This window comes from Amblyomma americanum, chromosome 8 (assembly GCF_052857255.1).
Source record: "Amblyomma americanum isolate KBUSLIRL-KWMA chromosome 8, ASM5285725v1, whole genome shotgun sequence".
NCBI classification, from domain to species: domain Eukaryota; kingdom Metazoa; phylum Arthropoda; class Arachnida; order Ixodida; family Ixodidae; genus Amblyomma; species Amblyomma americanum.
In genome coordinates, this window is record NC_135504.1 from 28,921,536 (window position 1) to 28,949,345 (window position 27,810).

General features: G+C 45.2%; 1 protein-coding gene across 1 annotated transcript; it reads left to right on the forward strand.

The window, feature by feature from the left end:
• Window positions 1-542: 542 nt before the first annotated feature.
• LOC144100176 (2-Hydroxyacid oxidase 1-like) lies at window positions 543-27,810 on the forward strand. The gene is made up of 10 exons (XM_077633197.1): window positions 543-707; window positions 9,300-9,420; window positions 12,558-12,711; window positions 15,200-15,351; window positions 17,711-17,966; window positions 19,783-19,949; window positions 21,644-21,735; window positions 22,426-22,587; window positions 25,132-25,201; window positions 27,629-27,810. Exons 2-10 carry the CDS (start codon window positions 9,324-9,326, stop codon window positions 27,712-27,714), a joined length of 1,236 nt encoding a protein of 411 aa, XP_077489323.1. The 5' UTR covers window positions 543-707; window positions 9,300-9,323; the 3' UTR covers window positions 27,715-27,810.

Sequence of the window (27,810 nt, forward strand, 5' to 3'; positions counted from 1 at the left end):
GATAAATGTGCGAAAGCAGAAATGGTACACAAAAAACCCTGTGTGCTGCCAGCAGAAGGCAGTTTTCTTCCGTAACACAAAGCAAGCTGTTCACAATGGTGCTTAGGCTACAAAGGGTTGCAAAAACTGTCAAGAGGAGAATAGTAACAGTAGAAGCTGGCGGTTTACATTGTTTCTGCTATATCAAGGCAAGAAGAGCTGATCAGAGTCAGGAAGCACATAGAAGTATATAACAAAACCAAAAAGCTTTCGTTGCTTTACTGTTTATTGAGGCCAGTTTCTTCGAATCTCGCTAATATATTATTTTTGAATGTAAGCCCAGCCAACAAAAGGCCTTTCTCTGCATAAAACTGTCGCCCAAAGGTGTTTATTCCAGGAAAGCCACTCTGGTGTCTTGCTGCCGTTCTAACAAAGGCGAAGGAACAATACCTTTGTTTAGTTTTTATTCATGAGCAGTTTGAAAAATCGTTGCTCTTAACTCTTATACTCACTTCTGTTCACAGCGCTTTTATTATCATTCTAATCAACAAAATTTAAGCAAAGTTCAGAGCCTGTATAAGCCTCTCACCAGCCCACTGTCTACTCTAAGGAAGGCAGCATAATCGTCGCTCTTACACTGCCTGCAAAAGTTGGTTGCCGTCCTAGAGTTTAAAAACTTATTTTTTGCATGCTGTGACCTGAAGGCCCTGGTTGGAGACAATACTCAGGTATTTGCACTTCTTTTTCTTGAGACATTTCCCGATTGCACCTGAACCCGGGTGTACTTTATCGTGGATAACAACCTACATATGACAACCAAACAGTTAAACTGGTTATTAACCGCGAACAGAATTTGTGCTGCAGGGTGTTCATTTGCGTGCGAAGCCTTCTGGTGTCGTACGAAGCGCAGTTTGTCGAGGTAATTTTTAACGTAGAGGATAGTTAGAGGCTTTTGCCTCAAATGTTAAACGCGGTGTATTTGTCCAACAGTCTACCGTACGATCTGCTGGTACGAAGGCAAGCACAGTGGGTGGTCACTTTAGGCATCAGTGAGTTTATTATACTCGAAGTTCAGCGCAGCAGGAAAGTGTAGTTTTTGTGCCATAAAAATATTTTTCAATATGCCACTCTGTAAGCATGTTACAGCCTTCCAAATTTGAGACTTAACAATCGTTTTCTAATAACGGCATGATATAATCGGCCGGTGCGGTGTGGTTCAGTTGCCGTCGTCACATGCTTCGCTCGAGGGGTGGCGTAGTACCAGAGGTTGAAACTGGATCACGGGGTTGTCTTTGTTCCATGAAGCAAAAACCGAGCTTCCGATAAATATTGCCCACGAAGAGCATCCTCAAAGCACAACCTCTTGACTGAAACATGATTTAGCAGAAAAAGTATGGACGTATCCGATGCAATGGTCAAACGTTATCGCTTGCAAAAAGAAGTTGCAGCATTTTGCCTAGTACTGCTATGCCGCGAGCACGTGGGAATGAACTTATGAACTTCCAACGTTTAGACACTAGAGTCCCCTGCACTGAAGAAACAAGGAGAATTGGAAGATGTAAGAACAAGTTTTTATTGCCACAAGATCGAAGTTAACGAAATAAGATCTTTATTGTGTGTCTAAAAACGACAAAACTGCGCACATATGTCCAGGCTCATTGACATAAGCAAAATGCAGCCTGATGTGTGACCTGCCCATGCAGCTGAATGAGTAAATAAATTTTTGGCTGTTTTACTGGCAGTTTTCACGACCTATAAGGACTCCTAAATTACTATCATGTAGAGGACTCCGTCCGTGGGCAGCCTAGAAAAGTGGCTGTGGGTTAACTCACCCGAGCCAGGACATACAGTGCGAAAGCTCTGTGAAGAATGTTTAGACATCGTTTAGCTTTGGTTCAGCTTTATTTTTTCAAGACTTCAGCAAAAAACCAACTGTTACAGCGAGATCAAATCACGTGATGCATCACGTGCCACAAGTGCAAGAGCGAGAGTCCAGACAGGCGGTCGGCGCAGCGGCGCACGTGACTGCCAAGCGCAAGAGCGAATCACGTGACACATTACGTGCCACAATTGGCGGGAAAGAGTGACCGAGCAGCAGCCAGCGCAGCGGCGCACGTGACTGCCAAACGCGCAGCTATGGCGTCGAAGGTGAAGATGAAGGTCGAGGCACTTGCCGCGCGCTACTTTGCACATGCGGCGCGCCTCCCGTTAGAGGTCAAACCCAAGAGCCAGACGACCTTCAGGCTCAACCTGGGAGGAGTAGAGGTTTTCACTCTAAAGATCGCGCTTCTTTGTTGACGACGGCGAAGTCACCTGAGCCGGTCTTTCGTTTATGGACTGTGTAAAAGATTTAATAAACGAAATGAAATCGCCGTCTGACGCTTTAGAACTGCGGGCTCGAAAGGTGAGTGTCCGACTGTCGAACGTGAAATTTGGAGAGAATTTATTTTGAAGAGTTTCAAAGACTTGTAAAATGAATGAATGCAAAAATTAGAGGCTCAATTAATCCCAAGCAGCACAGGTAATCGGCGCAATATTGTAAATGTGTTGGCAAAAGCTGGTCCTACAAAGGAACAGTGTGAAACAATCATTTTTAACTATTGGCCCAGTGACCTGTGCTGCTTGTAATGTTTGTTTGTTTTTTTTTGCTTTTAGCGTAACAGGTAAGCAAGACCAAGCGATTTCCATGCTGCTCACGCAGAAAAACAAGAAACAAAAAGTTTGCTGTGCAGACACCATCATGACTACATGGAGCAGACTAAATCTAGATTTCCTAATGAAGAATAACCTCAGTTTAGGTTTCTAATCGCCCGTATAGGCCGAAACGCGAGAGCAATAACGTCACAATTTGTGAGTGCTGCTTTTTCACAGCAATTAACAACGCTCACTGCTCAGTTTTTCGCAGTGGAAGTCAGGTAATGAATGTTATTCAGCTATGATACACTTCTTTTCATTCGATTCTATTGAATTATTATCATCAACCCGTCCGAGGATCTTATTCTAATCACAGCGAGGTCATGGGGCTTAACGAATTAGTGAAAGAACCACGACGAAATGGAATTTCAATGAAATCATACCGACCCGCCGTCCTTTGCGCTGATAAAAAGCACCGTATTAGCATACCCGCACGTCATAAAAAGGCCTGTTATTAGACACACAGTCGTGCACAAAACTCTTCGTGCTCGAAGTATGCCCGTTAAACATTTTGTGCTCCACGAAGTTTCTTAAACAGCACCGCGTTTATAGATAAGACCTATATAATATCATTAGAAATGCATGGTCAGTATCCGATAGAACCTGCACTAAGGTGGCAAAAATCATTGTTACCATGCTATCACTGCATTGCTTGACCCAGAAAACTCACGCACTAACACTTATAGGCTCTTTTATCTCGTTAGCATGCCAGCATCTATGGCACTGCGCTTTTAAGAGATATTTTTACAGAAAAATTCTTACAACAACGTCCTAATGGGTCGGTGCACAGTCCCGTAGTCCGTCTTGAATCTGCGTTGCGTCGAGTTCGTGAAAATCGCCAGTAGTTTGGGTTAGCTCTTGCAGTTAATCTTGGAGGAGGTCTCCTATCCCTCGCAGGCTGTCGGCAGTTAAGAGCGTTAATATTGGAAGCGATGAGTCAAGAAGAGGGTTTCTTGTAGCTGGTAATTAGGTCTTGCTTTGATGGCAATGTTGAAAACTGGTTTGTTGAGTCGTGCGCGATTTGATATGCATCGGCTGTATGCAAAATAAAAATTTTTCATAATTTTACAGCCTGTATCGTCGGTGATACGTCGGCCATTAGTAATTACAACACACTTAGTGCCACTAATATTTAATCTACACCTGTTAACATCACCTGTGTGCGTGGATAGTACAGTCGTGGCCAGAATAACACAGATCATGCTAATCAGCACAGAGCACAGGTAACCGGCTCAGTATTGGAAAGCGATGGTTTCACTCTGGTCCTTGGCAAGACCGGCCTTCGCCAATATATTACCAATAATAGGTCGAACACCTGTGCTGTTTGGGTAAGGACTTTTGAAAGGTTTGAGGTAGTACACCAGCTGATTACCCCATGGTAAGCATCCATTCAATGGGACAGCAGACTTCGGATGCAGCACATGCTTAATTGAAGCCAATTTACTTATCCGGCATCCACCTATTCAATGGTTGTTGACAGCTGAATTTTCCACATTTTTTTTTGTAATAAATAACCTAGAAGGACAACGCTGCCCCTCATAATTCCAAAGCTAATAACAAGGTTGGCCGACAAAATGACCCCAAATCTCAAAGAGAAATGGACGTTGCTTAACCTCCCCTCAACTGCGACTAAGCACAGCGTAAAGCAAATAATATTCTACTCGCATTGCACTGAGAAAGGTGGAACCAGATAAGAAAGCAAAAGTCAACGGGGTAGGTTTCGCCACAGGACGGAGCGGTCGCTCATCGCCCACCGTCCATTAAATCACGTAGTCAGCGTATGCATAACAGTACCTCTTGCTGGGTAAGTCGGTGTAATATTGTGTAACAAAAGTAAAAATGGCCTGGCTTAGCTAAGGTTAAGCCAAGGATGCGAAGCATAATAGATCTGTGAAAGGGTATAGCCTGGTGACACTTGGTTATACTTGCTAATGCTTGGATACACTTGGTTTATGCTGGGTAATGCTTGGATATACTTGGTAATATCTAAGTATTGCCGCGCGGCGACCGCGCGAGTTGAGCCCCGTTTCTCCACAGCTGGCGTGACGTCAGGCCACGTGCTCGGCTGCAGCGCCCCTAGCGGGAGGAGCGGGTGTTAGCCTTGGTGGTCGCGGCCGCGCGGCGACCGCGCGAGTTGAGCCCCGTCTCTCCTCAGCTGGCGTGACGTCAGACCACGTGCTCGGCTGCAGCGCCCCTAGCGGGAGGAGCGGGAGTTAGCCTTGGTGGTCGCGGCCGCGCGGCGACCGCGCGAGTTGAGCCCCGTCTCTCCTCAGCTGTCGTGACGTCAGACCACGTGCTCGGCTGCAGCGCCACTAGCGGGAGGAGCAGGAGTTTGCCTAGGTGGTCGCGGCCTCGCCAGACTGGGCTATGGTTGAGCTAAGTAGTGTCCCTATTATGCTTCGCATAAAAACAGCGCTAATTTTAACACAAACCACACAGAAAGACCAGACAAAACGGGCGCTGACTCCAGCTATGTTTATTGAAAGCCACATGTTGCATATATACAGCCCGAAGAAGGTGAACGCATGCGCAGTTCTTACATGGTAAAAAAGAAAAAAAGGAGAGAAAAAAGAAAAACAACACCGAAAAAACACGCACTCAAACCAAACTTACTCCTTATCGCGTATTCTTTAGCAATCTATGCTCACTTTCTCGTAGGGAGATAGAAGTGGTGCTGACGCACATGTCACCTCTCTCTTTGATAAAAAAGGCTTCTGCCAATTCCCGAGCTAATCTATCTGCTTCTAGCTAGAATTTTAATCTCGCCAAATCCTGGTGCAGTTTTTTTTTCGTTTTTATCTATGCAGGAGCGGCAATGGGCGGGTATGTTTTGGGGCGAATTTTTTTCTCTCCTTTTTTTCTCTTTCACTATGTAAGAATTGCGCATGCGTTCACCTTCTTCGGGCTATATATATGTAACATGTGGCTTTCACTAAACATAGTTGGAGTCAGCGCCCGTCCTGTCTGGTCTTTCTGTGGGGTTTGTGTCAAAATTAGCGCTGTTTTTACTTTTGTAACTCAGCGTATGCCATGTGCCCCTGCCCTTTACGATTGACATCGCGCATCTATGTAATAATTGCTGAATTTCCTCAAGCGCAATTTGGGAGCAGCACCTCCTGAAATGAGAGAGCTGCTTTATTTCACAAACATAAGCTCTGCATTAGATTATGCCTGCGTGGTTTGGGGCCCGCAAAACAGAAATATTTTTGTTCATATTGAGCGCGTACAAAACCGCGCAGCTCCATGCGTAGGGTAGGCCGAGAAACTTAAATTTCGGTTCCACATTTTTTTTTTACCTAAAAGGCGTGAAAATCTGCAGAAGATCAGAGAGGTAAGTTAAATTGTGCAGCGAATGTATTTCAAAATAATTTTTCTCTACACTATCAGCCAATGAAATCAGGTTCCACAAAATATTACTGAGTGCCAGTCTGAAGACCACGTTTCGGGCTCGGTTGTTTCAAGTGTAACGGTTCCTGAACTTGCTATTTTTGTTTCAGTTCTACCTTGTCTGTTTTGATAATTTTTTAAGTGTGTTTGTAGGGTTCATTGAATGGCCTTACGCAAGCTCTATGTACTCCTTTTACTGAATAAATACACAAATAAGTGCAACACATAGGTCTAGAAATGAGGCCTGAAGAGAGAAAATTCTGTCACCATGAATAGCTCGGAAGTGCACTGCACAATTTCGCTTTCCAAGGCAACAAATTTAACGGACGCAGAAGTACGCGCTCCTTCTTTCATGTACGTTCATGTAAGTCCTTTCATGTTCATGTACGCCCTCGACCAGCGTCATGCAATAAAAGTGCGCGCCCTGGAGAACTTCTTCAACAGCTGCAACCCGCAAAGCATACCCATATATCAAAGGTCCCATCGCCAGTTCGGCTGACAGTAGCAAAACTAAAAAGTCTGCCTGTTCTTTGCAAAAAAACAACTTAATTGTATGGTCGCCAAAGACAGGAGAAAACATCGAACAATTGTTTCCATCATTCCCTCTAGTTAAATGCAGTGCATTTCGCGGAATTGAGAAATAACTATTTTGTTCTACCTTTTTCTATATGGTAGGTAACGCGCCTTAACCAACCTTTTCGAGGAACACAATTGTCAATGCTTAGCACTTCTTGCCCGAAGGGCACCTTCAGGGATCAGCCGGAACAAAAGCCTGTTTTTCTTAAGAATAGCTTTTGTGATTCCGTCTCAGGAAAGCTATAGCAATGAGAGCAGGATATGTTCTAAGCGCCCATCTGATGCTGTTATCCCATTGTGTGACCCAACAAGAAAACACGAACAAAATCTGCGGAAATAAGGCACAATGATGTTGCATTTAACAAGCGAATAACGCATCCGTTCGACGAAAAATTGGCATTGGCTTAATTTCAGCGAAAAGCAAGCACGCTTGCTAAGCATCTGAGGCTCGTCCAAGGCAGCTCCGTTACACGCTCGCGACAGCCGTTCTATATATACCCACACGACCACGTGGCTAAGACGTGGTATCACACGCTCTTACGACACGCCCATCGGATGTCATCACGTGGCTCCACATCACCCCATCGGATGTTGTTAAGGTCTACCAGAAGGTCACCCAATGTCAAAGGTCAACTAAAGGTCATGGATCATGGTGGGCGTCAAGGGTTCGACACCACAACTGTACCACATATGGTCATACATGGCTAACATGGTTGGGCTGAAGGTCGTTCAAGGTCATTCTCCGGCCTACGCTACGACTGCTTTACGTAGCGTAGTGAAGCTTTTCGCTTCAATAACTGAGAACATCGATACGTGACCACCCAATTTTCAGGATGAAGGAGGAAAAGACTTGTTATTATTCTGGTTTACAGAAATATAAACGCTGCAGCAGTGTTGGGCAAAAGAAAAATTCGAAAAATTTATGTGATGAACAAGGCAAATTCTGAAAGTGCTTAGTTAACGATAACAAAGAATGATTTGCAGTGTATATAAGCCTCCTTGGATACCAGGAATCTCCATGCAATTATTACACTCCTTTTGTGGCGGCTTTGGCATTGAGCTGCTTGACCTAATTTCATGGGTTCGAATTCCAGCCTTGGCTGGTACGTTTCAATGCAAACCAAATGCAACTATCCTGTGCTGTGAAGATCAGTGCACATAATAAAACCGGGCGGTCGAAACTCTGGTGTCGTACATTGCTGTATCGCCCACAAGCAGATCCAACATAAAGCCCCACAGCCTATACCATCGCATTTGTTTCAGCTTCCATCATATTTAGCGAATATTGGTAAAGCCCATAGGCAGAAGCTTGTTCGGATTTGAAATACTCGTAACAGCCAACTGAAGCCGCCAAAAATTAAGTGCAGAAAAAAGGAGGAGCATTTTCTGCGTCCAGAAATGATAATCGTATGTTTGCACAAGAACATGACAAAAGGAAAGGCCAGTACATCGGTGCTAAAAGATATACATGTGTCAACAAATATCGAGGAAATCAATAAGAAATCAGAAATCAAGGTGTCTGCGGCGCGCGAATGACTTTACCAAAACGTTTTGTTAAGCCTGTTACAAGTAGATATGAATTTGAAGCAATCTATATTTAAATCTGATTGTTCGATTCGAAGCTGTTCCTTTTAATCCGCTAAGAAAGAACCGAGTCATTTTTAGATTCATTAGTATGATGTTTAATGCTTTAGTTGCCACAGGTTCGATGTCTTTCACGACAAAAATCCCGTCGAAGTTAGGTAATGCTCTCTGAAATTATGTTTCTGGTCTTACATGGCAGAGAAGAAAAGATGGATTCGTGATAGGGGTGGTTAAGTGGTCGTGACTATTTTCCAGCCATGACTTCTCGTCTATCGGCAGTTATAACATCAGCAATTCCCCGCTTAGGCAAGGAAGAAAAAGCGGAGATCTTTATGAGCAGAAAAAAAATGTTTCTTTGTGCGAAAAAGTATGCCGCCATTTATCAGACCAATTTTGCCGCGTGAATAATGTTCAGGCTTATCTCTCCGGTACTACGAACTCCGGTGACCATACATTTTTCCTTGGTGTGCTACACATATAATGTGCAGCTTTATTGAAGCCGAAAATAATATTTAGAGAACATTGGACGAGGAGGTAGAGGCAGCTTTTTTCAGTGAAGTCAGAGTGCGCATATGCATGTTTCCTTTCACCGAGTATTTCTTCGTATATCTACAGTTACTGGCGTGCTTAAGCGCCTTCTGGAGCAATGGTTCATTTAGCGCACTGTTCCGATTACTTTCCTACTCTACTCAACAGCCAGTCTAGCTAAACCGTAGCTAAACGTCTCGTTAAGAACTATTCCTAAGAATTTTCCGAGCATTCAGAGCGCAAGTCCGTTCTCTATACTTAAAAAAACGTACTTAAAAATCTTACATAAAAACCTGTCTAATTTGAATGGGAACAATCACTATCACAAGCGAGAATTACTGCATAGTTTCTGGATAGCTTCATGCATACAGGCATATGAACGCTGGACTATACCATCTCTGTATGTAGTATCAGTTTCATGGAATGGGAGACAAACGACCACCGGAATAGGCTTAGCTTTTGTTCGACAAGACATTACCAAGTATTGCGGATCTCCATTCCTTCTGCAAGAGCTGTTTTCTTAATGCGCTCAAAGTAAATCGTTCTTGCAGGCGGGATAAATAAACCAGATCTTCATGGCGACCGTATTATTGGCGGTTGTCGTCTTCGCTACGGCACTTGACGGCAGTGCGGCTCAACATGGTAGTTCGAGCGCACACCCGAGTGAAAAAGGTAAGACAGTAGCGATTTAATATTTTTCAATTAAAGGCAATTACAGCAAAGATCAGTTTACTATTTAAAGAACTATATCTCTGATCGGTGTTTCGCCACTATTGAATCCCGCCGCGGTGGCTCAGTGGTTAGGGCACTCGGCTACTGATCCGGAGTACCCGAATTCGAACCCCATTGCGGCGGCCGCGTTTCGATGTAGGCGAAACGCCAAGGCGCCTGTGTGGTGTGCAATGTCAGTGCACGTTAAAGATCCCCAGGTGGTCGAAACTATTCCGGAACCCTCCACTACGGCGCCTCTTTCTTCCTCTCTTCTCCCAGTCTCTCCTTTATCGCTTCCCTTATGGCGTGGTTCATGTGTCCGCCAAGATGTGAGACATATACTCCGCCATTTTCTTAATAGTTTATGGTTTATGGGGGTTTAACGCCCCAAAGCGACTCAGGCTATGAGGGACGCCGTAGTGAAGATCTCCGGAAATTTCGACCACCTGGGGTTCTTTAACGTGCACTGACATCGCACAGTACACGGGCCTCTAGAATTTCGCCTCCATCGAAATTCGACCGCCGCGGCCGGGTCGACCCCGCGTCTTTCGGGCCGGCAGCCGAGCGCCGTAACGGCTCAGTCACCGCGGCGGCCCCATTTTCTTAATAATAATAATAATAATAATAATAATAATAATAATAATAATAATAATAATAATAATAATAATAATAATAATAATAATAATAATAATTGGTTTTGGAGAAAAGGAAATGGCGCAGTATCTGTCTCATATATCATTGGACACCTGAACCCGCGCCGTAAGGGAAGGAGGGATAAAGGAGGGAGTGAAATAAGAAAGGAAGAAAGAGGTGCCATAGTGGAGGGCTCCGGAATAATTTCGACCAGCTGGGGATCTTTAACGTGCACTGACATTGCACAGCACACGGGCGCCTTAGCGTTTTGCCTCCATATAAAAGCAGCCGCCGCGGTCGGGTTCGAGCCCGGGAACTCCGGATCAGTAGCCGAGCGCCCATTTCCTTTCCCCAAAAACCAATTTTTAATTTTTCACTATTGAAACCTTGGTTTTGCTCGTGAAGGGTAGAGAGTTTTTGTTTTTTTATCCAACTGTGCGACGCAGATAGCTGTAATTATGAACACACCGTGTAGGACTGCTTCATGCTAGCAAGCGATTGGAACGTTGACGGGGCAGAGTACCTCATTAAGTCTAGTTCCGGGTGTGGTGCATGTTCATCCCACGACCGTTGGTGATGCTGTTGGCCGCCACGATCGGATGTCTTTTAAACTTCCTCTCTTAACATTTTTAATAACTGAGTAGCACTCTTTGGGAACAGTGGAGGAGTAGTGCGCACCAACCTGCTCCGCATAACGGAAGAGAACGCGTCATGCCATTTCATGCAGCAAACTTTTCGCCACATCCTAACGTCGATGCAGGCACAGCTAAGCCTAAGAAGTCCGCATTCGGCCACGTGGCCTCGCTTACTGAGTGGTACCGCCTCCACTCCTTTCATGACATTACCGATTGGTAGTCTTGTATACTCCCCTGCCCACCGCAAAACCTCTCGGTATCGCGAGACTCTGTGGCGTCAGCTCGAGACTCGAACTTTCCCTACTCCTACATCCAACTAGCTGGATATCTCTTCTCAGCTCGTAATTTCTGTCCGTCTAGAGCCAACTTCAACCACATCCTTTGGGCTGTGTTCGCCACCCTCCCATCAAAATCCCTGAATAATAATTCGAATCAGCAGTGGAAAGCTGCCCTATGCAGCCAGGCGCCTGATCTCCAGGACAAGATCCTAGACTGAGCTCATAGGGTGGCGGAAGCCTGTCCAGCCTACGACCTATCTCCCTTCCCCTCTGCCCCCTTCCCTTTTGGAATGAATAAAGCTGTCAATCAAGACGGCGTGAAGTACTACAAAGCACCACCTGCAAAGCGCTGCACCCAGCTGCGTAGCCGAATGCAGCAATGCAAGCTAGAAGTAGAGGAAGCAGTCAGTGCAGGATCGGATGTTTTCAGTGCACGAGGAGGTCTTCAGTTCACAGAAATTCTAACGTACGCGGAAAACAGAGATGCGACCAAAGCGCAACTGCTTTTGCACTTTTTCTCTGGGAGCTGTTTTTTTTCTTCAAGGAACCACTCTAGAAAACTGCTTTCAAATTTAGTTCTGGGTTAAAATTGGTTTTTATGGAACTTTATGACATAGTTGGTGTTTGCTCTACAGCTAAAGTAGCACTTATTAATGAGGAAGTCGGATTAAAAGATGGAAGATTTTTTTCACGCCCTTGGTCTCAAAGTTAATTGTAACGTCAAGAACGAGTAGGACTCCGTGATCAGCGTTCAGATATGAATGACGTTGTAGCCGACCCTCACGGATTCGCATACCAAACATGTTTTGTTGACCTCACCAAACTTTGTGCAAACGCACGGTTACGGCTATACCTGCATTAATTTCTTTTAACAGCGAAAGCTATTACAGCTTTGGTTTAACCATAGAGACATGCATTCTACCGTGGAATCTAAAGTTTTTGCCTTGAGACCTTAATTACTTAGCGAATTCTTTAATTTGACATAAATAATGAAATTTAAGTTAGGCAAAATTTGCAATGCAATTCAATTGCCATGTTCGGCCTCTGCCAATGTGGAGATAGGAAAATCTCCATCTTCACGTTTAGCTAAGAGAAGAAAGAGGGTAAGTGCGAGTGCAAAGAGAGGCACACCGTGAGAAATAATAGGTGGCTAGATCAGATTTTGCTTATTCATATCACCATTGCTAGGCTTTCTGTTACGGCTGTATAAGCTATATCAGCTTTCGTTATTAATGCACTAAGGTGGTAAGCTTAGCTTGACAATTTTTTTTGCACCTCATAAAAGCTCTGTTTTCAATTAATGCAGCCGCTTTGTCTTTAGTACACCGTATTCTATCTCTGCAGCCGGACCTCAGTTTGTCCTCAATATCCCTTTAAAGGCAATAATGCATGGGCCACTAGCGCGAGATTTCATAGCGTTACTTTCGCGAGGTAGGATCACCCAGCCTATTGTTACTGGGCTGTTGAATCGCCTCAAAGTTTTTGGGCAGCTTAGTTCGTCGCCGAATGCCACGTTACCTCGAAGAATGAGTGACTTTAGTTCTTTTTTAAGGGCGGGGCCAACCTGACGGCAGCAGAGTCGTGGTCACTACGGAGGACCTCTGGCGGCTGGGTTTTCCCAAGCTGGACAAGCCTGTGCGCGACTATTACGAGAGCGGCGCTGACCAGGAGCAGACGCTGCATGAGAACGAGGCGGCCTTCCAGAGGTTTGATACCAGTATTTGTTAGCAGTCTTGCTCGGTTCTTAAAGTTCTACTGCCGTACGTCATGACGTACAACGTTCTACTGCCGTACGTCATGACGTACAACGTCCTACTGTCGTACGTCATGTTGTTACAGCGAAGCGTTGCACAGCCCTGCGCCAGCACCACCGAAATTCTACTGCCGTGCTACACGGGCACCGTATCAGCGATTCACGAGCTCCGGAGCTTCTTAAATACGCCTGAAGCGTAAAGTAAGAACCTATACAATAGAGGGAATGAAGTTACCTACATTGAAACAAATTTTTAGCTCGAAGCTTTTAGTTTCGGCGTGAGTTTCCGGCATATTTTTGGGTGATTTTACTGCGAGCACGGCGGAAATGGGAGTTAAAAGCACCTCATGCTTAAAAGTACACGCGTCAGTATTTACTCCAAGGCCTCATTTCAAGAGGCTCACTGCCAAGCAAGTGTTACGGTGGCGTTGGAGTAAGCCTGTGAGTATAAGACACGAGTTTGCTTCTGGAAAAGTTAGCCCTAATTGTAACTTTTTTATATAAGCGCAGAATGCAGGCATCTTATCACGCGGTGCATTATGTAGACTTGAGATCTAACAAAGAAGTTTCAAATCTAATGTTACTGCGTAGAACTGCGCGATAAAAGAATAGAGTAAGCAAGACAAGTTGGTTATTTAAATTAACAGTAGGCCAAAGCATTCCGCGCTTTTCAATGGCCCTGATACCACATTAGATTGCGGGCTAAAGGCGACGAAAACGAATTTCCCCCTCGCATATTTATGTGGGTGGGATATGCGCGCAATACAGCCGAGAAAACTTCTAAACGACTGGTCCAGACCAAAATTCATTGCTGTGGCTGAGGCGAAGGCATTCACAACTGTTCCATTAAGATGTCAGCCTTCGAGGCAATCCTTCGCACTGCTTCTGTCTTTTAGATTTAACCACAGTTCATTGCGCGCAATCGCAAGCAGACTTTCTTTTCGTAACTTAAAGGGTTCACATTCAATATAACCATCAACATAATCGGTCCAGTTACGTCTACTGCAAGATAGATGTCTGTCATGTTGATCTCCATTTAACCCAGCACTTCGCAAGATGCGACCACGCTGTAGCCACAAACTTCGTAACATCATATGACCAGCTGATTCAGACATTAGCTTAAAAGGGTCACGTTCTCTATTCAATACATGCCCTTCCCACGTGTTATTACTGTATAGAATTGAGGAAGACCAGTTCTCTTCCGAGAACAAGCTAGCGCAATGAGGAACACCACGACCTGCACTAAGGCAGGGTGCAAGCACACATGAAGGACAATGGCATGCCCCAGAAGTCAGTGGGAAAAGAGCTGGTGGTTTGAAAAGTCGCACAAGCATAGCCCATTACTCGCTCCACCATCCCAAGCAGCAGAGTTAATCGGCCCAAATATTGGAAATATCTTGGCAAATGCTGGTCCTACACAGGACTAGAGTGAAACCATCTATTTCCAATATCAGACCGATTACTTGTGCTGCTTGGTATACAGCCAATAAAACAATGCGGTCGGAGTTAATTCGCGGGGCCTCGGTAATAGACCCATAAATCAGTAAAAAGAAAGCATCGAATTGCTGTAACCAGTTCTTTAGGTTCCCACGTTTTAAGTCTACTGCCACAGAAACCTACAGTTTGTGTAAAAGGCTGTTGGAGCAAGGCAGGGCAATACATGTAAGAAGAAAAGGTGCGAGATCATGTGAGCAGCCAGGTTTTTACTCTCTGGTGCAAAGACCACTCAGAGTGATCTCCCGCGATTTTATGTATCAAAAATATCATTTGCTGCAATACGTGGTATACGTGTATACGGGCTATAAAACAGCTGTATCTTGCCGGTACTCATCTAAGGGGCAGAAACGTGGAGGACACCGAAAAGGGTTCAGATCAAGTTGAGGACAAGGCAGCGAGCTATGGAAAGAAAAAGGACAGGTGTTACATTAAGAGACGAGAAGCGGGCAGGGCGGGTGAGAGAACAAACGCGGGTTAATGACATTCTAGCCGAACTCAAGAGGAATAAATGGGCTTGGGCAGGGCATGTAATGCGAAGGCAAGATAACCGCTGGACCTTAAAGGTAACGGAGTGGATTCCAAGAGAAGGCAAGCGTAGCAGGGGCGGGGGCAGAAAGTCGGGTGGGCAGATAAGATTAAGAAGTTTGCGGGCATACGGTGGCCGCAGCTGGCAAAGCACAGGGTTAATTAGAGGCACGTGGGAGAGGCCTTTGCCCTGCAGTGGGCGTACTCAGGCTAATGATGACGGTGGTGGTGGTGGTGGTAATTGGAGAACATGCTCTTACGAGCGTTTTTCTTCAATGTCGTTTAGCTTGTCTAATAAATGACCCGCGGTACACATGAATCATAGCTCTGCTTCCATGGAGTATTGTAAGCAGCTTGCAGCGTTGCCTTGCCATCCAAGACGATTACCTGTGAATAGCTTCTCTTCTTGGTCCTGGCAGGTTGCGGCTTCGCTACCGTGTTCTAAACACCACGCCCAGGAGAGTGCTGAAGACAAAGCTGCTGGGACATTGTGTAGACATGCCGGTCGGCATTGCTCCTTCGGCGATGCAGAAGATGGCGCACAAGGACGGAGAGAAAGGCACGGCCGCAGGTAAGATGGTTTTTGCTTCGCCCACCTGTATACCGAGTTTTCACAATGAATCTGGAAACAACGCCCAGAACAGGTCACTCATGAAACCCTCTAGAAGACATGCACCGGCGCTGTCTTGCACTGCGCAGGACATCACAGCAAAAATGAAGAAACTTCCCTCATTATTACCCGCAAGGCCGCTGCACTTGCGATTACTGCTGGTGAAGAGTTTTTTTGGCGCGTTGTTTTATACTGAAGTGCACAACACAAACGTGGACGCAAGAACACGCAATGACAAAGGCGTGCGCTGAAAATCAACTGAATTTGTTTTTGTTGACGAGGTCTTCGCACATTTTTAGCCGCCTGGCTAGACAGCATAAAAGTTAAAACAATGTATAACACTTTTGATTATGACAATACCCAGAATTCATCAGGCTACCGAGAATGAACAAAGATGTTAAACGATAAAACCACACTGAAAAAAAAATATACGTAAGCACTGGAGCACCAATCCTGTAATGAAACCCGCACTATCAGAAGTCACTGAGGTTTTGTTTGACTTTTGCTTGACTACTTTTGCTTGGATCTCTCTGCTATTTTTCCAGTAATTTAAGCGGAATCAGTGTTGTCTTTTTTACTTTTGCTTGATAGCATTTTCTTCTATCTCACTGGCACTTGTTCAGTATCTGAAGGGGAACCAGCGAGCTCCTGTCATACTTTTGCGTGATTGTGCTTTTTCTTGGACATCACTCACACTGCACACTCTCGAGCAAAGAATTCAGGTCTTGTTTTACTTTTGCTTTACTCTGCTCTTACGACACTTGCTCAGTATCTGAAGGAAAGTCGATGATATATTGATTTACTTTTCCCTGACTCTGCTATTGATTTGACCTGACTGACATTCCTTCACTATCTGGAGGGTAGTCAGTAGCATGTTCTTTTACATTTACTTCATTCTGCTTTTGCTTGGACCTCACTGACACTATTCAGGTACACAGTAAGGCTGGTTTCCTTAAACGTCAATTGCGCTTTGGTGTTACACAGCTGTGTTTTTGTTTTTCTATATCGTCTTGCCGGCCCTGATTTTTCATGCGGCAGCGTTTAGGCTGTAGTCTTGCAAAAACAATCCGGTTTCCCTCTAAGGAGATTGCGTGATTGGTCGAGAGGGTCGTGACGTGATCAGCACCGCCAAATTTTAAAAAGTGGGCACTAGATGTTCGAGCGCGTTCTATTACATTATTACTAGGTTATATTAACCCAGTTACTCATCCACCTTAATAATCCCACTAATCCAAACTAATCAAGCTTAACCCGCTCAGTAGTCTACGCTAATCCACATTAACCGATCCAAAATTCACAATACCACTTTTTCTTTCTCTGGTTGGTCTACTTCCAATATTTCGGGGTGGGCCAACTTGGAAATGCTGGCGTGTTTTTTTTTCTTTAATAATCTGGTTAAGAAGGCCCAAAGTTTTGTTAAGTCTATAACCCTGGTGATTTATGGACACTCCCAAAAAGTTAAGATATGCTTCTTAATTTGTAAGTTGTCGTCCAAGGTGGCTATTAAGTGCGGATACTTCGGAAAATAAATTCAGTGTGCAGTCAGAACACTTCCTTGTCGTTGTATATTCTTCTTTAGTTTAGCTGCTGTGGTTGCTCAGTAGTTACGGGGCTCGGCCTCTGACCCGAAAGATGCGGGTTCGATCCCGGCCGTGGCGGTTGCATTTCGATGGAGGCGAAATACTAGAGGCCCTTGTACTGGGCGTTGCCAGTGCACGTTAAAAACCCCAAGTAGTCGAATGTAACCGGAGCCCTCTATAACGGCGTCCCTCATAGCCTCCGTCGTTTTGGAACGCTATACCGCATAAACTAAAACAAAGTTCGTGCTGCAATTCGTTTAATTCACTGCAGCTGTTCGCAGATAGATAAAAAGAGGGGGGAAAGGCAGGGGTGTTAACCAGAAAGGCTTCCGGTTGGCTACCCTCCACTGGGGAAGGGAATTAGGGGATTAAAAAAGGAAAAGAGAAGGAACAGGAAACACAGTCACTATCTGTCAATCAAGGTGGCCGTTCATAAAAAAAAAACAGACCCTTGTAAGCCTTGATGGCAGTCGACTGTTGTGGCCACGGACCGAGGATCTTGTCCTCCGTGAAAGGGCGAGGGTTAAACGGTCCAGAGCACAACGCAGCTTCCTGTGGTGTCAATAGCCTGACTTAATAGCGTCGTAAGTTGCGCTCGCACGATTTAGCGTTGTATCTTCTGATGCTTTCCGTAAAACTTCCCCCTGATGGGAACAAAAACTATAGAGGGTTGTCAAAATGAACATGATTTTAGGTTGAACAACGTCTTGCACTGCCTAATGTGTCTGTACGCCACGCAGCTTGCCAAGCCTTTAACACGGTCATGATCCTGAGCACGCTGTCTTCGACACCCCTTGAGAAAGTCAGAAAAGCAGCGCCGAATGCTCTGCTGTGGCTGCAACTGTACGTCTTCAAGAACCGATCGGTCACCACCGAATTGATACATCGGGCTGAAAAGGCCGGCTACAAGGCCCTGGTGCTGACTGTGGACACGCCCGCCTGGGGACAGAGAATAGTGGACGTCCGCAACGCGTTCACCATACCTGCAGGGATCACGTGAGTAACTCTGCATAACAAAAGAAAGCCGGAAACTAACCCCAATCTTTCCCTTCTGGACAACGAAAAATTGAGAGCTCACTCAATTCCTTTGTTATGCGGATGATCATTCCTACGCCTACTAGAATTTATTGCTTTCACAATACCTACCGCTTAAGGGAAGGCGCAGGAAAGAAAACGAGGTATATATGCACAGGTCATCACAGGAGTAAGCAGTGGACGCGTATTCATGCACACGACATGGCATGCAGATGGCTACTTTGATGTGAAGGATGTAACTTACACTGAGAAGAGGAGAGTGTATGATCAAGAACGTGCTCGATATTCTGAATTCTTGAAACGGGGTCTTACTTTAACAATGTAAATGTCAAACAATGACGGGCTGCAGTTCCTTACACGTGCACATCAGGTTTGAAGAGGCTCGCGTTTACTGGCTATACCATCCGAGGAGAAAATCCAGAAATATTGAGTTAATCAGCTGCGAATTCCAAGCTCGAGATGTGAGGAATTGCCATTGGCGCTGCTCTCATAAAGTCGTTCGGGCAATTATCCCGGAGAGCGTGACGTTGCAGGCGCATCACATTAGGAAGGTATGGCTTCCTAAGCAAACTGTACCGTCAGTGGCTGAAAAGCTGTGTAACGAACTTAGAACTGGGTTTCGACAAAACTGCGAAGAACTGCAAGTACAGACTTTGGAGTGGCTAAGCCACATGTGCACATTGTATGACACCGTCTGAAAAAACATGGCGAGTAAGCATGGCGTAGGGATTGTGATAACAACACCGAAGAAGTTGATACGTTTGTGCTTTCTTGCAAAGGGCAGAGATAAGTTGAATTTCAATATGAACCTTGAGATGGTCTTAATACGTCTAAAGACGGTCTCTTCTAGAAAACCACGCTAGCTTGTGGCAAGTCGTATGTAGGACAATCAGGCAGGTGCCGGTTTTCGCCTAGCTGGTGGTCGCCTAGCTGGTTACTGCAAACGTTTCCCTATAAAATCCTGCAAAATATGTCTACTAGCAAGTGTTCAGGCAGCGTGGTGCATTTAGCTTACCTGAAGTTTGTTCCCACGCAATAGTTCGGACGTATTTAGAGCCTATGATATTTGATTATAAAATTTTGGAGCGCCATAACAAAACAAGGAGGCTAGTTATGTCAGGACGTTTAATACCAGTTTGATCCTTGCCGCAGCCGTCAGTATATAAAGGGTGTAACTAGTCTAAAGTCGTGCCGATACACATCGTCATCAAGGAGACAAAGGTTCCCCAGTATTGCTCTAGGTAGCCATAATTGTTGCTGTCCTGTGGATACATTGGAGAGTTTCACACGAAACGAGGTCCAATGTAAAATTAGATTAGTGATAATCTCAACGAAAACATGGACGAATCAACACAGACAAGGTTTTCATTCCGGCTTTTATAGAGCAAGGTAGCGAGGTAAGCACGTTTGGCATGGCCCGAAAACACGAGATTCCTGCTACAGTAAAAAAATTCGACAGATGTCAGGAGCCTTGAGCCATAGACGTGAATACAAGTTTCATGACTATGATCCTATTTCTCTTACTGTATTTTGTTAATTTTGTTCCCCTTCAGAAGCAAAAGAACACGTCCGCTAAAAGGAAGCACGTATGATTCGGCAGAGTGATACCCTAACTTGAAGGAGTCGGTGCATATCAGTAGGTACAAGCGGCTAGACTATCCGCCTTTTATTCTCCGAAATGTTGATTGAGCGATAGAGGGCTCAAAACTATAAAGCAATTTACCTCCCCTTTTACAAAAGCAATTTTTTCTAACAGTTATATCTTCTTTATTTTTAGGATCGCAAATTTTGAGAACAGCCGTTACGACCATTTCGACCGCATCAAAGGCTCCGGCCTGACCAAGTACACTAACGACTTCTTCGATCAGGCGCTGACATGGGATGACGTAACTTGGCTCAAAAAAGTCACACGGCTTCCTATTGTCCTGAAAGGAATCATCACGGGTGGGTAGTACAGCACTCAATTTTCAATGCATGCAGTGAGAGTGCAAAGCAATACACTACACATTATTCAACAAAAACAGGTAGGAAACTATAAATGGATGCAATTCCCTTACAATGAAATTCGTCAGAACTATGAAATTTTTTGTGCGTCCTATCGCATGACAAATAAACGCGATGTAATTCGAGAGTGTTTGCAGTGAAGATAGGTGCGTTATGTGAGAAGAATGCTTGCAAAATAGCAAAGCCATTCTTGATTGGATAGCTAATATATGCTAAGACAGGTTGGAAAACTGGGTAAATGATTGCGACTATTTTCAAGCGGAGAACGACAGTGACGCCAAGGCACGCAACGAATGAAAACAAAATGGGTTGCCAATGCCGAACAATACAAGCAGTATAGCGTTGTTGTCACTGTTTCGAAAAAGTTGTTGTTGTTGTTGTTGTTGTGGTTCTTGTTCTTGTTCTTGTTCTTGTTCTTGTTCTTGTTCTTGTTCTTGTTGTTGTTGTTGTTGTTGTTGTTGTTGTTGTTGTTGTTGTTGTTGTTGTTGTTGTTTTGAGAATTCTTCCCAAAGAGCAGGGATAAACCACGTTAATATCGGCCCTGAATCGATTACCTGCCAACTTAAAAAATCTGGAAATATGAAGCTCGAAGCAAACGATGAAAAATACAAAATTTCATGTTACCCGATATGCTGCGTTTGCTGAAGGCTGTCGCAATTCAGAACAAAGCTGTCCACAGTTACGTGAAACATACAATGACAAAGAACCACAGCTTGCGCTGGCGCTAAGTTAAGCAACGGCCCAGCCGTTCATTGCTTTATGCATTCACATGCGTGAATGAAGTTACACTTCCCCTTGAAACTGGGACGTTTTTGAAATTTTGTTTCGTTCCAAAAATAAATACAGATATCAAAATCAAATCAACATAATATTCAAGTGGCAGTAACTGCCGACGAAAAAAGTGTCGTTGCTTTTGCCTTTCTGAAAAAGAAAAAGCTTAGCTAGCATCATGCTTTATCCTAGAGAGTCATTGAGCAATCGCTCTCCACTTGTTTTTTCAACATAATCTTCAACTTACCCAGCGATATTTGAAACCTTTGTTTGCCAGCGGATATATAAAGAAGTGGATATTTTCCTATATTGTGTTTTACGACACATAGGCAGTCAAGGCCATCACGCGCCAAGCACGAGGTATATACGAAAAGTTTTAGCTGAAATCTATAGAACTTGAAAAATCATCGGTGGTGTACAGGGCCAAAAACGTTAGTGCTACATAGTGATGGTACAGAAAATAAATTTTAGAAATGGCTACTAGTAAAAGCATTAAAGAGGGTTGGGTAACCTCAGCAGCTATCCTAGGGTGGGCAAGGATCTCGAGGCTCCCTACGCACCAAATAAAGACCTCAGTCTCCTTCTCAGGAATGAGAAAGAGGCTGAGGTCTACCAAAAGAATCAGCAAAGCAGCTGGTCAGAATCGGGAGTTTCTCAAGAAATCATGCTTCTCTTAAAAAGCTAAAGATGCAAGACATGTTGACGATTCCATTATCTTTCAAAAGCAGTGGGATATTTTCCTGCGAAACAGCGACGTTTATGTGGACTAAAATGTTGCGAAACGAGCAAGCGCCGCATGAAAAATATCCTGCCCCCATGTTCTCTCCCCCCCCTCATCGACCCCATGCTCTTCACATGCGCAGCGGAGGACGCTAAAATCGCAGTTCAGCGTGGAGCGAACGCCATTCTTGTGTCCAACCACGGAGGTCGGCAACTAGATGGATCACCGTCCACGGTAATCACCGATCTCACTTGAACTTCTTTCTTGCCTTGTAGTCGCAGCTGCACTGTTCGGTAGCACTCGCATTTCACTAATATATCTCCGACCAGATTTTTCAGTTTCCAATGGCGCCAAAAAGAATCGAAAAAAAAGGAATGATTTGCAAAAGTCACAGAAAGAAAACTACGCATAGCTGTTTTCACCAGTTACGCACATGTCGATCTACGTGGCAAATAACCACAATGCGGTGACAAGTTGGAGACTGTCTAAAAGGCCAAGACTTTCGCTGAAGTATGTGTAGCGAGCATTGGTGGCGGAAATAACAGGTATAACGTCAGAGAAATAAATGCCAATTGAGGAAAAAATTATGAATTCGGGGGATTTAAGAAAATATTAACGCGAGTTAGGGTTATAACGATAACAACAGTGCTCTTATTGCGCTGAATTGATAGCAGAGTGACAGTTCCGATACAGAGAGAATTATCACATAAGGTGGTGCGATAAAAACACAGATGGAGTAGAGACCTCAATAAATTTGCTCTTGTTGTGAAGCCGCCACTGAGGTACTACAGGTGCAGAATGAGGTCACTGGGAGAGGTTCTTGTTCTGCGATGTATTTTGCTCACTATGATCATGATGGTGATGGTGGTGGTGATGATGATGATGATGATGATGATGATGATGATAAATATTTATGGTCCGCAGATCGAGGCATTGCCCGAAATTGTAGCTGCCGTGAATGGAAGCAAAACTGAGGTGTACCTCGACAGCGGAGTACGCTACGGCACTGACGTCATCAAGGCACTTGCTCTGGGCGCGAAAGCGGTGTTCGTTGGGAGGCCCGCCCTGTGGGGACTCGCCTACAACGTATGTACTACCAAGAACTAATTAATACATTAAAGCAACACCGCTTAAAAACATGACGGATGATTTTGCCTCAAGATTGAAACGCTTTCTGTTGTTATTTCCTAAATACGATTAAGTTTTATTCACTCTGTTCCTTTTGTTCTTTCTCTGGCTGATACTCAATGTGCAAGACGGAAAGATCATGCCATAGATTTCTTGTTTATTAGAACACATGTTTTTTTTTACCAGTTTCTGTGAATACAGCACGTGTGGTGGGGGGCTACGATAGCAGTAGTTTTCCTTTTTTGATATCATTTCAATCACGGGTAATTCTTTGTGATTTATATCACTATAGCAATAGCAAGTTTGCGACAATTGCTACTCACTCATGTGCTTAGAAAAAAAAAACATCTCGAAATAAAACCATCTCAGAAAATATGGACTCCACGGAAGCTTCTCTGTAATCTCTTACGTTCACAGGGGCTGGAATATTTACTTTCATGGCAAAGAGTTCGAACGTTATTGGAGCTATGAGGGAAAAAAACTTCACTGCATCAGTCAACAAGCCAGATGCACGGGCACGTTTTGGAATGGCCCTTTTGATGATTGCTTAAAGAAATGACTCTTCTTGTCCAACGTTAGTAACAGTATATCCCCGGCCGCAGGTGCAGTTTAGATGCAGCCGCAATTACAGTCGGGGTGCTCGTTGCAGTGGGCAACTGAGACCTTTAGATTTATGCCGATTTAGATTGGTCGATTTGGAGCGAGGGGCTGAATCCGCACCAGAGTGATCGAATTCGTCCTCAAAGAAACCCAGTACTGATCAATCCGCAAAGCACACAAAGGCTCCGGCGGGGAGCTCTCTACGGAAGCTATCATGTGATACCGGCTCTGAAAGTTGGGCCTGGTTTCTGTCTGTATATTCTCGCTTTATGATGATCAGCGATAAGGGCACAGTTGTGTAGCACGATGTGTTTATCTTGTGAGGTACGCCGCATTCTGGCATTTATAGCAGTCAGTAATAATCAAGGCTGAAATCCGGTTACTTTGACCCTTTTTACGGTGATGCGGGAAGCATTAATAAACACGTCTAAGGGTACCAACTTTTTGCCATCGTTGATTCCGCTGTTCTCCAAGTTCCTCCAGCCACAGTCAGAACTAATAGGGGCGCAAAGCTTCGCTCATAAAGCTCACGAAGCTATAAGAAAAGTAAACAAACACCCAAAGTTAGTTCCGATGCCTCAAACCGCACTGAAAACGGGAATTCCGGAAGTGATGTGGAAGTGACGACGCAACCTCTCCTCGGTAGTGACATCACTTCCACATCTGATCGGTGGATCAATAGGGAGCACTCCGAAACGAAGAGTTGAGCTAGCGAACCTGATCCAGATCGGCCAGTGGAACATGCATTCGTGGCTGCAGAGCAAGTAAATCTGCTCCGGATCGACCAGTGGAATTCACCGTTAACATCATCTATGCGGTAATCGTTGGGACTTAAGGGTATAGAAGCCTAGTAAGATTCCAGGCTCTTTCTTGACTTTTAACAGAGGCCGCACTCCCATACGCACTAATTTGGTGACAGCTATCCTGGCGATGGCTACAGGTATCCAGCGTTACTGTGAGAAAAAAAATGCAGGGTGTGCTACTCTCGCACCAGTAATCACAGGTGACGTCATTCCTCCGGTACAATGGCTGCCGCTCCAGACGGCACTTTTTGCATCGTTTATATGAAATGAGTGCGCTCAGCAACACGAAAACCTCCTCTTCAAATAAATTTAAACGGTTATTGAAGATCTGAACCGTTAAATTTGGTTCTTTCATCGCGCAAGCGGTTTCGACAGCAGGACGAAAGTGCCGACGGCGGTTAGAACGCCCCTCCGCCCGCACTTAACCCCCTGCTTTAAAGTCGTTTGCTGCTGTTAAGTGACTTAGAATGATAATAATAATAATTGGCTTTTTGGGGAAAGGAAATGGCGCAGTATCTGTCTCATATATCGTTGGACACCTGAACCGCGCCGTAAGGGAAGGGATGAAGGAGGGAGTGAAAGAAGAAAGAGAAATAGGTGCCGGAGTGGAGGGCTCCGGCATAATTTCGACCACCTGGGGATCTTTAACGTGCACTGACATCGCACAGCACACGGGCGCCTTAGCGTTTTTCCTCCATAAAAACGCAGCCGCCGCGGTCGGGTTCGAACCCGGGAACTCCGGATCAGTAGTCGAGCGCCCTAACCACTGAGCCACCGCGGCGGGTACTTAGAATGCATCAGAGCTCGTTTTAAACATGGTGGAGGAAGATGAGTTTCTGAGTGCGTGGTTATTTTCTGGTTTCTCCTCGCATGCGGGAGGTGCGGGGTTCGGTCCCCAGTGCCGCTGGGTGTCCACTAGTGATGCCGGGGGTACAAAGTATCTCATGGCCAGGTGCTTGGCCTATCTGGAGTGAAATGCTTGATAAATGGGTCTATGACTCCACCTTATGTAAACGAAAATACCTTGTGCCATGGAGCTCTTTGGCCAAAGCGGCCCCTGTGCCATGAATACTCATCATCATCATTTTCTGGTTTCTAGGGACAGAAGGGAGTAGAGAAGATGCTGCACATATTCAAGTCAGAGACTGACAGGGCACTGGCACTCATGGGTAAGCACTGAAACATTGTTCTGCTTATAACATTTGCCAAGCATTATTGGTTCGAGATTTTCTATTTCTATGTTCCTGCTTGCCTCTAAAACACCTCTCATCGTTCGCAGTTACTTTTTGCTGCACTGAGTGGCCAATAAACAGTGAAGACATATCAAAACATTTTAGCCAAAACTGCACAATGTGCAGCTGAAAAAGCAACTCGCACACTTAATTGAATGCGGCTAGCTCGTGCATAGTTTCGCCATATCTTATGCACGGCGGAACCTTACATGGGTGCGATACTAACACTCACCAAGAATTGCGCAACGTGTTAAGTAGTGTTAGTGAGGAACCTCTGAAGTGCAGGCAATACAGCAGTTTCTGTAAAAGAAATATACAACGTTTGCCGTTCGTACGCGATGACACGATAGAAATGAGTCCGCCTCTACGTATTGTTTATTTATAACACCACCGACCAATCAAAATCTACGGGAAGTAATTCGACAGATGGTCCAGGATGAGTTTCACAGACTTCTAAAATCATCGCCTCGCGTCCGCTCGCTAACGGTCACGGTTCGGGAAGAAGTCCACAAGGATTTGGGGTCCCACAGTCGACACCCACAGCTGCAGAACCCCAGGCCATGAGTTACGTCACCGTGGTACACAGCACAAGGCATCCCACCATCCCATGCCTTGGGCCCTATGTGCCATCCGAACGACCTCAGTCGCCCGCCCGTCCAGCAACCCAATTTGTAGCAAGCTTCGCCAAGGAAACCACACCTCGGGAAATCTGGTTCCAGACCTCTGGAGGTCTCCAGACCATTGGAGGTCTCCAGACCTCTGGAGGTCTCCGGACCTCTGGAGCAGACCGGTCAGGGCCGTCCAGTCTGCTTTCAGTCCGGTGAGCCCGGCAACGTTCTTCGAAACTGCCCATACAGAATAAAAGGTCTTCAGATTTTCGCCTATAGCGCACCACGACCCCAACCATGACAACTACCACGCAAGGTAAAGGAATACTTGCGTCATGCTGACTTGACACAGGGCCACACATCAAGGCCCCATCGCCTTCCTCTGCACAATTTTTAGCGCCACGCAAAAGCAACGCAGCGACCGATAAAGGACGGTCTATCTGCCCCCGTAGGGGAAACTAAAGACCGCAGCCGCTGGAGGTGAGGTTGCTCACGTGCGAAAGGACCAAGATCCAACGCCGGTCTCACCGCATTCAAAGACAAGCTGGTTCACGACGCGGTTCAACTCCAGAATGACGCCATGTTCCATCTTATCTCTATCAGTTCAGCGCGATATCTCCACTACACATTATTCGATAGTTTATCTGCGCCAGATTAGTTGCCACACTCCTAGACGAGGTACTTTTATCCATCACTGATATTTCTCTAAAGTTCAGATACGAAAGAGAGAGTTGGCGGGCTAGTTGGTATTGCATGGTGAAGGAACAAAGCTAAGTATGGGACAAGAGGCAAACATGGAAGCGCCCGTGTTTGTGCTTCCATGTTTGTGTCCTCTCCCGTACTTAGCGATGTTACTTCACTATTCAGATATGGCTGTGAACACTGATTCACTTTTGGAGTCCGGAATAAGAGCTTTTTTTTCTCTTTGCTATGTCCCGAGTCTGCGCATAGGCTGTGCATGCAACGCCGCAGTGGAAGGCTTCAGACTATTTACTCATCAGTGGGGACGGGCACTGGCATCGCGCAGCACACGGACGCGAACACGAATAGCCTACTGGCAGCGGAAAACCGTGATAGATGTGCGTGCGCATGTGCATGTGTGCGCGCATGTGAATGTTGGTACGGGGGGTGTCCCTCCGGGATAACAAATGAACCTTTCACCTTCAACTCTCCCTCCCCGCCCAGCCACCTTTGTCCTCAGGAACCCTCCACCCACTAGCCCACTAGAAGCCGACGCAGCGCCAGTACAAAAACGCAGCGGCGTAGTCACACTCTAAGTCATAGTCAAAGTCAAAGGCGATCAATTCAAATGCACAATGTACAGCCATTAGTGCTAACTCAGGTTTGTTGCATCGCATCATATGAATGCATGCGCATTTTCCTGCATGGAAGGATTCGTCCAACGCGAAGTGCGATTCACTATGGGAAGTGGCTTTGAAAGCATTAAGTATTGCAGATGCATGTTAAGTGTGGGCGGAATTATAGAATTCCTAATCTCTTTTGCTGTGATAGTCGGTTTTCAGAACAACAGATCATTTCAATAGCAGGTGTCGCGGTAATATAATAGCCCTGGCAGGAAAGTAAAAAACTTGTTCTTAACAGTGTCCTAAACTTTGTTCCCTCTTGCCCATGCCATAAAATTATTTTTTTATCTCATGATTTTTCACGACGAAAGTGTTTTAGTGGCGAAGTCGCTGTTGCTAAGCTTTGTTTTGTTTTTTACTGAGCTTGTACAGGGATAAAATTCTTTTTGCAGGCCGGCGATCGGTGCAAGAGCTGCAACGACAAGATGTCGTTCGTCAAGAACACTACCGGAAGCTATATAGAGCTTCTTGTGTGTAGAAACTGGTGTGTAAAACGAAGCTGCATCTCTGCCAGCCGTCTGCCTCATTATGTTGCCGTATGATATAAGCGCGAACCTGAAGAATAAATCATAGT